The following is a 12,796-nucleotide window of genomic DNA, read 5'->3' on the forward strand; positions in this document are numbered from 1 at the left end:
AGTTACAAAGGCATGGATGAGCTTTTCCAGGTCTTTTTTCGGGATATACTGCCTGGCCTTAGAGATAAGGCGGAGTTGGTAAAAACTGGATCTAACAACAGCAGACACTTGTTTATCAAGTTTAAATGAGCTGTCTAGTAGCACGCCCAGATTCCTAGCAGTGTCAGAAAAGGAACTAGTGAGAAAACCAAAAGCATCACGAAGTTTGGCACGGAGAACGTGTGAGACCCTGCATCGTGACCTATGAACTTCTAGCCTCTGCTAGTCAATCATACAGTTTGAGCAGGAGCTGAATCGCACGACTGAAAAAAAGAATCGCACAGTGTATGCCCAGTTTAAGACTATAAACTCAGCAGGAAAGTTTTTTACAGAGGCTTTTCCATAAACATTTATAGGACCTGAAGTGTTTTTGAAACTACAGCAATTAGCATCTGGTGGTCTTCAGACAGAATGCAGGTTTAAGACACTTTGGCTTCAGTGTACACTCAGTTATTCCCCTCGTTATTTTCTAAATATGTTCTAGGTTAGTAAATTTACTTGTGAACGACCCATTTCCCCATAAGAAAGTAAGCAGTCTTTGCTTTTCTGGAAGATGGCTGCCCACCACCTGCCAGCTGCAAAAGGTTGTGTGTGGCAAACCGCTGGTCACTAGCTACCTAGATTTCTTTTTTTAATTGAGCAATTGTAAAATACAAACTTTCAAAGAGGATAACACAGGTAATACAAATGAAAATTTGGAACAGTACAACAGTACAAGCTTGTATGAATCAGGAGTACACATTTTTTGATATTAAGAGATAAACCAGAAGATTGAGATAATAATACTTGAAGTTTTATCTACCATTGATTTATCTTTCAAAAAGATAGATGTATCATCTGCAAACTGACTTTGAACTCTTTGAACTCTCAAAATTGATATTCCTTGTATGTTGTTAGAATTTTTTGATTAATAGTGTTAAGAAATAGGGCATCCTTGTCGGATTCCTTGTTGCACCTTCAAGGAGACCGTGCTACTGATGTCAGTGTAAAGCATTTCAACCATGTTGCAAAATTTACTTCCAAAGCCCAAAAATTCTAAAGCTTTTAACAAAAAGGAACGCTCGATTGTGTCAAAAGCCTTGAAGAAGTCCAGAAACAACACATAGCTGTCTGTTGTGATAAATTTTCTGTAGTCTAGCAGGCCAAGAATCAGTCTAGTGTGGTTATGTATGTTTCCACCCTTCACAAAGGCTGACTGGCACTCATCCACTATTTTGGATAGCCCCAAATCCAATCTATTGGAGTAAATATGTGCTAGCAACTTGTATTCATTGCATAATAAAGTAATTGGTCTCCAATTATCCAGCAATAGTTTGTCCTTACTGGGCTTTGGAATTAATGTGATAACACCCCTTTTCATGGTAGACGACAGAGATGACCAGATGAAGTACATTTCAAAAAGGCATACAAAGCAGTACCCTGATATCATTCCAAAAATGACTATAAAATTCCACTGTTAACCCATCCAGTCCTGGTGACTTTCCTTTTGAAGTATGCCAAATTGCTTTATCTAGCTCTGCAATTCTAAGTTTATCTTCCATGTGTTGCCTAAAAGACTCGTCAATTATTGTACTACTTGGCCTAATTATTTCAAAAAATGTTTGACAGTCATCGAGTGAAAAGTTAGATTCATATAATTTCTTATAGAAATGTTCTATTTCCTTATTTATTTGTTCTTGGCTATCATTCCTAAGATTATCAACAAGTAGTTTATTGATTTTCTTTTTTGTTTGTCTTTGTTTTTCTAGGCCAAAGAAATAAGAAGTATTTTTTTCACCTTCCTCAAGCCAACGAGCTCTTGAGCGTATAAATGCTCCTTTTGCTCTTTCCAGATGTAAACTATCCAACTGATTTTGAAGATTATTTAGTTTGATTTGTTCTTCTACAGATGGGTCTTCTTTTTGACGTAATCTATTCATATCATTAATAATATCATGTTGTTTCCTTTTTTTTTTTTTTTTTACTTTTGAGATGCCTTTACTTATTTTTATGGCAACTTCTTTGATTTTAAATTTTAAACCATTCCCATTTACTCAAGGGTGACATTTCCAGTAGACTAATTTTGTTTAACAAGTTTTTTTGTTTCATTGCAAAATTCCTCATTGTCTAGGAGGCTACTGTTAAACTTCCATAAATAGTTAGGGATATGCTTAACCCCACCTGGTTGAAAAGACATTGAAATAGCACCGTGGTCAGTCAGGGGTGATGCTGATATTTCACATTTAAGGACCTCATTTATCAGGTTAGTAGACATTAACCAAAAGTCTAACCTTGAACATTGACCATTATTAGCCCAATTGCACCATGTGAATTGTTTGACATTGGGATTTCTCATTCTCCAAAAATCAATTAGATTTCCTTTAGTAATAAATTCAGCTATAATCTCCTAATAATAGTGACTATTTCTTCTTGGAAGAAGGCGATCCATATAGACGTCAGGGACCAAATTAAAGTCTCCTCCAACTATGACTCTGTCAGTGTTGGAGTATTATAGGTCACTTTCCATTCCTCCAACATCTTACTCAAGGAAGAGTAAAGTTGTTTGATCTGTGTTCTTTTGTTATAACCATAAACACAAATCAAAATATATTTAACATCATTAAACTCAATCACCATCATTAGCCAGTGTCCATTATTGTCACTACTGTGCAGTGGCGGTCCTAGCCTGTTTGGCGCCCTGGGCGCACCTCGCAAACGGAGGGCGATAGAAAACCGATCGGTGCCTATGCCATTCCCTGGCTGACGTCGGGGCAGCATGAGTACGAGCATTTTTTCTTTTTTTTCGCCGATGCCCGTGATGCCGCCCCCCACCACGATGCCGCCCCGGGCAACCGCCCGTATCTACCGCTACTGCTACTGTGGTTAATTACAATTCCCGAAAACCTGTTGAACAGGATAGTCACTCCAGCTGAAGTCCCATGGCTGAACAAAACACAATCTCCCTATTGTTGTTTCCAGAAATTTTTATCTGCCTACCCCGAATGAGTCTCTTAAAAAATAATGTTGCTCTTCTGCTCTTTGCAAAAAAGAAAAGTTGCCTTAGGCTTTGCATTGTTCTTTAAACCCCCAACATTCAAAGAAAAAAAGGATAACATTCGTTAAATAATAAGAGTGCACGAAGAGAGTGGTGCGCAGGAATGAGCAGCTAATGTGTTCCCAACAAAATTCAACGTTACCATTTATTGCAGCCAGAGATGGGCAGTAACGCGTTACTGTAATCTGATTACTTTTTCGAGTAACGAGTAAAGTAAGGGATTACTATTGCAAAAACGGTAATTAGATTACCGTTAGAAATCTTCACTGAAGTGAATAAGCATTTCATTACATACTTGGGCTTGGGCTGAGCACCTGCCCCTTTCCCGATGGGTGCCCAAAGTGCCCTTTTCTTCAGGCAATTAAAAAAAAATTGTAATTAAAAAAAAATGTGTGTGTGCGTGCGGAGTCCTGTCTGTGTTCCTTAACAATAATAGTTAACTATTAATCACAGTTTTGCTAAATAAAAAGATCTGACTTGCATCAGTCACATGACTACCCATTAATCAATGATCGCCCTTGACGGCAGAGCGCGCTGGTTATGAGCCGGGAACAAGCTCGCGAAGAGCACGCGCATTTTCTTGCTACCAGAGAGCAGAGTGAAACTGACCCCCCCACCCACTTGAAACGTAAAGGCAAATAGGCGGAGCAGTTAGTGTTACGTTTTTGCCGATTTGTGCAGGTAAAATGAGCGTTTGTGCTGCTACGGTTTCTGAGATATTAAACTTTATTTTATAGGTCATTCAAAGGTCACCATCCCCCAAGACTGCTCCAAAACAGACCAAAATGGTCTACTTTTTTAGTGCTACGTTTGTGCTGATTTGTGCAGGTAAAATTAGCGTTTGTGCTGCTAATGTTTCTGAGATATTCTGTTATGGTATTACTGCTGAAAAATGTATTTTTTTTTTACTTCAGTCACTTTTTGTTCATAAAACCACGATGCAAATGCTTGAGGATTTTTTTTTAGAGTGGGTTAAAAAAAACTTTATTGAAAACTTACATTTAAAATACTGAGGTTTTAGTTACTGAGTTAATACATGATATAGCTAACTGTCTGGATCAAAGGGATTTTTTTTTCAATGTTAAACATTTTCAAAAACCCAGCAATTGCAAATTTGCAAATCTGAGAAAACTTTTAAAAAAATGTTTCTTATATGACTTTCAGTGAGAAAATGCATCACTCATTCCATCATGAGTCCATATATTTCCTTTAGGGAATACACTCATTAAATATAAACTGGTGACCAGATTATCTCAGTGTACTTTCCATTCATGTACACCTCCTTTACTCTTTCACAATTCCTTAACCACATTTTTGTTCTTACTTTACGTCTTTCAATGAATTGTTAAAGAAGACATGGATTTGTTGCTGGGGATATTTCACCATTCAGTTTTTTGTCGACCTGTGAGGGAAGGTTCTGGCCTGAACTGTGACCAGTGTTTAATAGTCCAGATGTATGTGGACACAAACGGTTGAAGCATTATGGTCATATATTTGGGGATGAATATAGTTTATTTAACTCCAACACATAAAAACTGATACAAATCAAAATAACACATCACTGCGATCCTGTGTCACATCACTTAACACTTTACAATGGCAAAGACTCAACAACTGTGACAAACAGACATAACTGAGGTCATTTAGGATTACAACTGAGTGACTGAATATAATTAACTCAACTTGTGGATCTCACCAGAAAGAAAATGAATCCTGTAAGTCCTTTAAAAACTGGGTCAAATCACATAGTCAAATGAATAAAAAACAGTTTGTACTCAGATGATCTTTTAAAATACTAAACATTTAAATACTTGACTCAATAATCCTCATAGAAACAAAAACTATATACTGAATTTTTTTAAATTTAAGTCATTTGACACAAAAGTTTAACAAAACTCAAAAGGAATCAATTACATGTCACATATCATATGTATTTAAAAGTTAAAATAAAATAACTAATCAGTGACTACATGCATATTCTCAGTGTCTATTGTACTGCCGCGAATGTCCAACAATCTTTTCACTGACTGTAAGGTTTTGCGGATGAATACAACAAAATAAAACCAGTATCAGTACCAAACAAAGAAGATTTATTCATAACAGACAGGAAAAGCCCCAAGGAAGCCGAGTTAACGATAAAAACAGAGTCAACTCTCGCGGCCCGGTACCAAACGACTCACAGACCAGTACCGGTCCGTGGCCCGGGGGTTGGGCACCGCTGAATTAGAGTATTTTTCATGAACTTGATGAAAGTGATCAGCCAGCATTGTGGGTTGTTTTTTAAATTTTATTGTAAGCCACAGTAGTTATGTTTCTGCGTAGTAACAATATCTTAATTTAGAAATTTTTCTTCAGTATCACAAAAACAATTATTGTGATATTTTCTCCTGTAAGGCTCCAGTCAACCGCGCACCATGAATTGGAAAGTTACTTGATGTAAAATGATTCTTTCAAACTTTTTTCTGCCTGTTCTTTGCTGATTTTTTTCCAAGCTTCTGGAATGACAGCAGGTGCTGCTTCATATTCTTGAGCAAAGTTACGGTTGTATTTTGTCATTACATATTTCCAGTAGTCTGATGCCTCCAGGCTCTCATCCGGTTGAATTTTCCAGTCTTTAAAAATTTCCTTGTAATTCTTATAAGGGTGTGGTTTATATTGTGTTTCAATGCAGCAAAATTTTTTGTGACTTTTCACATTGGAAGAGCATAATTCAGCGACAAGTATACGTGTTGAGAATTTCCTGTATTCACCCAGACCCTGTGGCCTGTGCAGTGAAACAAAGTGCTCAGTATGGGCTTTTCCTCCTGCGTCACAGGGAGCTGCACAGAATGGACACTGTTTGCCACAACCAATCAGCTGCTTGAAAAGCTCATCCTGAGGCTCTACACAGAGATGTTGTAGTTTCATTTCAAATGTAGATTCTTTAAACTCATTTCTGAGAGTTTCTGTCATGTCATTCACAGATGTTGTGAGCCAGTCAGCAAACTGTTCCTTGTCAGCATTGTTCAGTATCATGAAAGCACCAAGAGCATCCTGGGAAATGACCAGTTTATCACCAAGTTCTTTACAAATATCTTTAATAAAAGCCTTGAAGCCATCACTCTTTCTGGTTTTTGCCTTGTTGATGGCAGAATTTATGCTGTCAATACATGACCGTAAATGTCGCTCCTCAAACTCAAAAACTGTCGACTCATTTGAGAAGTGCTTCTTTATCTGTTCAAGTATCCATGTCTTTGCATACTTCTCATATGAGCGAATGTAGCTCAGATAGCTTTGAAAATCCTCCTTGGAGAGCGAATCCAGTAAAATTGAATACTGGAAGGACATTCTTGTGCTGAACTGCTCGAGTTTCCTCATTTCACCAATGATATCAGGGCCCAGGGAGCGATTAATGAAGTCTTCAACAGCAGGCTTCAAACATTGTTTTGTGAATTCTTCTGCCTTCTTCTGACACTGGTCTCGTTTATGAAACACATCTTTGAAGTCCTCATGAAACTTTTCCTTGTTTTTAGTCAGACATCTGTACGGATCATTTTCTTCTATGAAATCTTCGTGCATTTTCTGAAACTTTCTGGCTGCAAATCCACAGATGTGCTGTTTTAGCGAAACTTCAAACTCAATGTTTATCTTGACATCTTGATGGTTTTTCAGCTTCTCATCAATCATGCGGAGGATCTCCTGGATGTAATTGTCATGGTAATTGATTTTTTTTTTCACTTGTTTATTCACAGAGTGTTTGCAAGCAGCTATGATGCTGTCAGACAGACCTTTTATGTGATCCTGACCAGTAAAAACTTTGTTTGTTGTGTGTTTAAATTTGCTTAACCATCTTTCAGCTGTATGTTTGAAAGACTCGTTTCCAAAATCTTGCAGATTATTTTCAGTTAATAATTGTTGTGCACGGCTCCCCCTGTGTTTCAGATTTTCTCTGAGGTAGCGGGACACGCTGTCTGTAACATTTACAATTTTTTGTTCAGAGAAAGACAGTTTTTCTAAAGTTTCCCTCCACATCTTCTCAAACTCTTCGTCCAACTCTCTGTTTGTCATTTTGACTTTTTTCTTTCGACATTTATCAATTAATGCACACACTGCTTTTTCAATCTCTTTTCTGTGACTTTCTTTGATTTTAATAATTTCTGTCATTCCATGTCTGATTTCTGCTGCTGCTTCAAGCTGATACTTTACACCACTTTCTATTTCAAGACGAAGGATTTTTGCACTGTTTGAGAATTCCTCTTTGTATCCTTCAACCAGATCCACATGACCCTCTGTTTGCTTGAAATATTGTGTCAGATTGTCCAGAATCTTTGTCTCCCATGCAGACAGCACTGTGGAGGCTTCACTTTTCAAAAATCCGAGAAATTCTCTCATGTCAGATGTTTCAGATATGGTTGCAATGGTACCAAAATTTGAAATTATCGTTTCTGCATCTTTTACCCAGGTGTACATTTCTTTTCTGAACTCCCACTCCCATTTGTTGAACTGTGTGCAGAGCTTCATGTATGCATCAGCTACGAGGCTGTTTCTGAAGCTGAAGATGAAGTTTTCATGCTTTACTGCATTCCACAGACTTTTCACCCACTCTTTAAACTCCATGATATTATTAGCAGATGACTCACAGTTTCCCAGTAGTTGGATGATGTTTTTCTTGAGTTCATATACAGCCTCACTGTATCCTGCATTAACTGGTGCCATTGGTGGGTTTCCATTCCACAGTCCAGGAATGTACCAGTTCCCAGTGTCTGGACTGTACTCCATCACATCAGTGAAGTTCTTGTTCTCCTCTTTCTTTTCCATTTTGGCTGCTGCCTGAGTCATCTCATTCAACTGATCCAGGAGCAGTTTCCTGTCTCGTAAGTTCTTATCATGGGCTGAAACATCCGACACATTCTGGTGAACAAACTGACATTTAGGCTTTTTGCCCACCTCCTTCATCCTGAGAAAAGCGTGCACAACTATTTGTAGGATGTCCTTCATTTCTGTTGAATTCTCCATTGCAATGTTGACTATGGTGACATCACTCAGCCCCACAACAAGTGTAGCAAGCTCATTGTCGTGCTCATAGCTGTTGTCCAGTTGTGCAAGTTCTGGTGACTTTAAGCCCTCAGTGTCAATGATCACCAAGAAGTCACAGTTTAGGACGTTTTTCATGTCTTCATTGATTTTGATGAGCAACATAAAGGCACCTCGAGTACATCGACCACTGCTGACTGCAAACTGTACTCCAAACATGGTGTTAAGGAGGGTGGACTTTCCTGTGCTCTGAACTCCAAGAACTGTGACTACTCGTATCTTTCTGTTTGGAGACACCAGGTCACTGAGCTGAGATAGAACATCACTCACCCATCTGAGAGGGATGTTGGATGCATCTCCATCTACGAGCTCAAGAGGAAATCCATCAAGCAACAACTCTGCACACAGTTTGGGCAGATGCTGCAATTGTTGACGTGATCTGTCTGTTTCTGGAAGAGACAGTGAAGCTTCATAGATCTGACCCATTTCACGGAAGAAGTGTTCAGTCCCCAGTGAGCTGTTGGAAATCTTTCTGTCAATTTCTTTGATCTCCTCTTTGTTCTCAGAGTTCTTGCATTTTTCTTTATATTTCTCTCGGAGTTCAGACAGTTTTACATGAGACACATTATCGAGGTTCATTCTCATCCACTTCAGGAAATAAAACCTCTCTGTTCCTGGGCTTGATATCCCTGTGATGAAGTTTGTCATAGCTGTCGACATCTCATAAGAGTTTTGCTTTTTCCGCAGTTCTGTTTTCTGTTTCTGAAGATCACTTTTGTAATGTTCTATATTTTTAGACCCAACATTTCGAAGTCGAAACTCTTCCTTCTGTAACGAGGTCAGTTTTTTCCATATTTGTCCTTGTCTGGGAAGCTGATCTTCTTTGTATTTATGGATGTCTTGATTTCCTGCAGTGATGGCGTCTGCATTTTTCTTTGCAGTCTGGCACTCTGAAAAATCTTCATCAACCAGGATTCCCAGTTCATGGGCAATATCCACCATCTTCTCTATTTTCATCTTCAGCTCTGATTTCTCAATCACATTTCTGACTGTCTTCCTCAAATCTTTTACAAAGTGTGCTTCATTTTTCTGCTTTGTCTTAAAAATAATGTTGTTATTGCTGAAGCACAACTTGGTTGCCAGGTTTTTCACAGTATCCAAATTGAAGCGCTTGCTCTCACAGTTACCAACCAAGTAGATCTGTGCTTTTTTGTTCTGGCTTTTAAGTAGACTGATCACAGAGTCAGACTCAGAATCCAAATGATCAAAGAAAACAAAAACTGCTGCAGATGTCTGACACAAAAAGGAGTATTGTGTTTCAAATGAAGCAATGTCTCCGCGAAGGTTAGCAACAGCCACTGGCTGACTGAAAATATCAATGTTTGTGTTTCCACCAGGAAGGTACCAAGTAATTTCAGTCAGTCCATTGGAAATTCTTCTTGGACTGTCACCACACTCCATGTTGTGGTGAACAAAGGTGTTGTGGTATTGCTGATCATTGCTCAGAAGCTTATTGAGAATCTCTGACTTGGACAAGGAGCACTCACTCAGTCTGACAAAAGAGACCATTGGAAGTTCAGAGAGAACGATTCTTTCTTCAATGAAGCCCTTTGACTGTGAAAGAGACTGAGGTCTGTACTTTTTAACAATGTCTCTCATGGCCCACAGCATGAGTGTGCACTGTTCTGTGTCACAATTAGGAAGCAGCAGAGGGACAGAGAACTGACACATGGACATTTTTAGTGCCATTTCTTGCTGTAGAAAACCATCAGAACAAAGAAAGAGAGCAGTGATTATGTCGAGGGGGTTCACCATGTCCTCTGTGTTTGAATGGTTGATCATATTATCAAGATCTAAGTATGCACTCCCTGTTTCATCATCACTGTTTGACTCACACTCTGATGTACATTTCACATTAAGCATCATTACTTTCTTTAGAAAATACCATGGAAGGTCAGATTTACGCCTGGCAGGTTCATCAGTGATGTTCTTCAAATCAATCTCAAGTATTCTGCTGAGTGATAGCTTCTTTGTGTAGCACTGCGTCAAGTCCAGCTCTTCCAATAAGTTCTCCAGGTGTTTCACTGTGGATGTGAGATTTAAAAGTTATTGCATCCTGCTTTTATTTACAACTTAACCAGTATGTCATCTGGTTTTGTAATTGGTGTTAACTTTTACTTGTGTGTGTGTCTGTGTGTAGGTAACAATGGACTGACCTTTGCTTTCATCCTTCATGTCTTCAGGAGTCTGGCTGGACTTTTGTTCCTCTGGTTTCAGGTTGTCTGGCTCTGAGCTGTCCATGTCTGTCAACTCTTTTCCTCCTGTCTGCATGTAATCACTGTGTAATTCTCACTTTCACCAGCAGGCGTGTCCAAATGCTGAGACACTAACTCACTGTTGATATTAAACAGTATTGTCTTGACGTGACAACTAGTAACTGTAGGGATAATAATAGTAATACTTATAATATTAATATATTAATGGTTTTTATTTACAGAAGTCACATCATGTCATGTCCTTCTGCTGTGGCAATAAAAAGCATAAAGATGACTTTTACCTCCTGTAACAATCTGCTGACAGTCATCCCTGCAGGTAGAACATGGTGCCGATGGAGGTCATCCTCACAGTATAGTTCAACAACTAAATCTTCATCATTGTTTTCCTTTTTTACAAATGACGATAAAAAGAGAAAAAAACATTGAAATACATTATTGCAAACACATCTCAAGAGAACAATATCTCCGTTTCTCCCAATCATCTCACAAACAATTTGAGTACTTTTAATAACATAGGCAAATGAGCACTGGCGTGCACAGATAGAGACGAGGTGGTGCTGAAGCACTTGCCCTTTTGCCCTCAGTCCAAAAAAGTGCCCTTTTGAAAGACGTGATTTTTTTTTAAAGCTGCGCGATTTAAAAAGGTGTGAAAATAATGGCTTGATTTGTGCCCCTTCTTCAAAGACACCCGAACCCTGTCGCTTTTTCACTGTCACCGTGTCACGTGAACACGCTTGCAGTTCATTTGTTGTGAGGCGTGTAGCAGCGGCATGACATAGGACTACTTGGAGTAGGCATAGTAGGCTAACTATAGCGACTGGGAGCCACGGCGGACAACACGGCAGCTCTTTCCCTTCCCAACCAGTCAGGTAACCCATGAATCGAGTGAAATTATTCTGTTTGCCCTCTAAGACCAACCTGTTTTGTTGTGAAGTAGCCTGTCAGAAACTGCACATGACAAACTTTGCCAGCTTGCCCCCTCCATCCATCCATATGGATAAACAAAAAAACGACACATTTAAAATGTAACCTAAACCATTTAGGCAACCCCACTCTCCATCAATTCCGACCTTTTTGCATACACTATTGAAAATATCACGTTATGCTATAGGCTACATGCCGTTAGGCAGAGGGCTCTTTTGAGCCCATTTTTCGTTACAAATTTTAGGATGATCTCACGGAAATCTGTGAATAAATACAAAGTTTTCAAACTGAAGTCAGTGACGGGAAGACATCACACTTTTTAGAGATGGAACTGCAGAAAAACCTAAAACCTTGACATGATTATGAATAATAGAATTATGGACGTTTCTCCGTTTTTGTGGATTAGCCTTTCCATAACTAACGTCAACTACTGTCCTACTTTGGTAAGATTGAAATTAATGTCTTTGACTGTCTTTAGTAGGTGTCTCCTGTGAGAAAGTTAGAACACCGTCCAACTGTCTAAAGATGCAGTCTTTAGCCTAACTGGTTGTTACTGACTCAGCGATGCTCGCAGACATTTACGCACTGTGTTGTGACCTGATTGTGACAGAACAGTGACGTTGTTATTGGTAGTTTGAAGGGTACGGTGTTGGGGGTGGTGCATGTTAAAAGTTTTGAGAAGCACTGGTTAGACATGTTAATTTTTTTTGGTGTAACATATTGGCAACATTAACACATTAATTTGCTAAAGGAAAAATAGGCAGTTCCCAATTGCCTGTGAAAACGACCATTCTGCCCTGTTCTTGTAATGACCACAGTCAGTCTTATTCGTTCTCATACATTTTGGTCTATTTATTTACTAATTTCAGCAAGCATAATGCCTAGGAAAGAGAGGCTGAGAAAGGAGAAAGAAAGGGATCTACAACAGGCAGCCCAGGGAAGCAGTTCTCTGCTCTCCTGGATGAAAGCAAAGGAAAATGAAGATGAAAGGTCAGAGTCAAGGGCAGAGTCAGGTTCTATTTTAATGTTTTAATGTAACCTGCTCCTTGCAGTTAATTCTATTGGAAAATCTTAAAAGCTGTTCACACTTAGTTTTTAATGAACTTAATCAGCAGGCATTGAGCTAACTATTATTTTGTACCTACGAAAGTTATTTCTATGTTACAAGACTTGCAGTATGGGTTATTATTAAAACTATCTGTTTAAGCTTATTATTATGATAAATAATAATACTATTATTATTATTATTGTTCCATTGTAGTCAGTCACAGCAGGGAAGCAGCTCTATGCCATCTACCAGCATAGCAGAAGAGGGAGATATAGAAACAGATGAAGCCGCGACCAATGCAGCAACAGGTTCAGTTAGGCCTACAGACACTGATGTAGTGCTCTCTGAAGACCACAATGAGGAAGAACAGATCGATCACATAATGTCAAAGTTAGCAGCTTTACAATACCCAACAGATCCAACACACATCCATACATTTAAAATAAAGCGCAATGACAGATA

The 12,796-nt window shown here is 38.8% G+C and overlaps 1 protein-coding gene across 2 annotated transcripts; it reads right to left on the reverse strand.

The window, feature by feature from the left end:
* Nucleotides 1-5,500: 5,500 nt before the first annotated feature.
* On the reverse strand, nucleotides 5,501-10,417 carry LOC146674696 (up-regulator of cell proliferation-like). 2 transcript variants are annotated; one of them, XM_085402409.1, is made up of 2 exons: nucleotides 10,303-10,417; nucleotides 5,501-10,170 (listed from the first exon to the last, which is right to left on the reverse strand). In XM_085402409.1, exons 1-2 carry the CDS (start codon nucleotides 10,415-10,417, stop codon nucleotides 5,501-5,503), a joined length of 4,785 nt encoding a protein of 1,594 aa, XP_085258535.1. The 2 variants fall into 2 exon arrangements, with proteins under 2 accessions (XP_085258535.1, XP_085258536.1); XM_085402410.1 differs by having other exon boundaries at nucleotides 5,501-10,156; nucleotides 10,259-10,387.
* Nucleotides 10,418-12,796: the final 2,379 nt, after the last annotated feature.

This window comes from Rhamphochromis longiceps, linkage group LG3 (genome assembly GCF_057381845.1).
Source record: "Rhamphochromis longiceps isolate RC_006_pf linkage group LG3, R_longiceps_female_GT1.1, whole genome shotgun sequence".
Taxonomy (NCBI): domain Eukaryota; kingdom Metazoa; phylum Chordata; class Actinopteri; order Cichliformes; family Cichlidae; genus Rhamphochromis; species Rhamphochromis longiceps.

What these genes read in the sequence shown, in the direction of transcription:
- LOC146674696 (XM_085402409.1), bottom strand. Translation starts at nt 10,417, where the DNA reads ATGCAGACAGGAGGAAAAGAGTTGACAGACATGGACAGCTCAGAGCCA. An exon ending in CATGAAGGATGAAAGCAAAG is followed by an intron (nt 10,171 to 10,302) that starts GTCAGTCCATTG and finishes TCACATCCACAG; the next exon opens with TGAAACACCTGGAGAACTTA.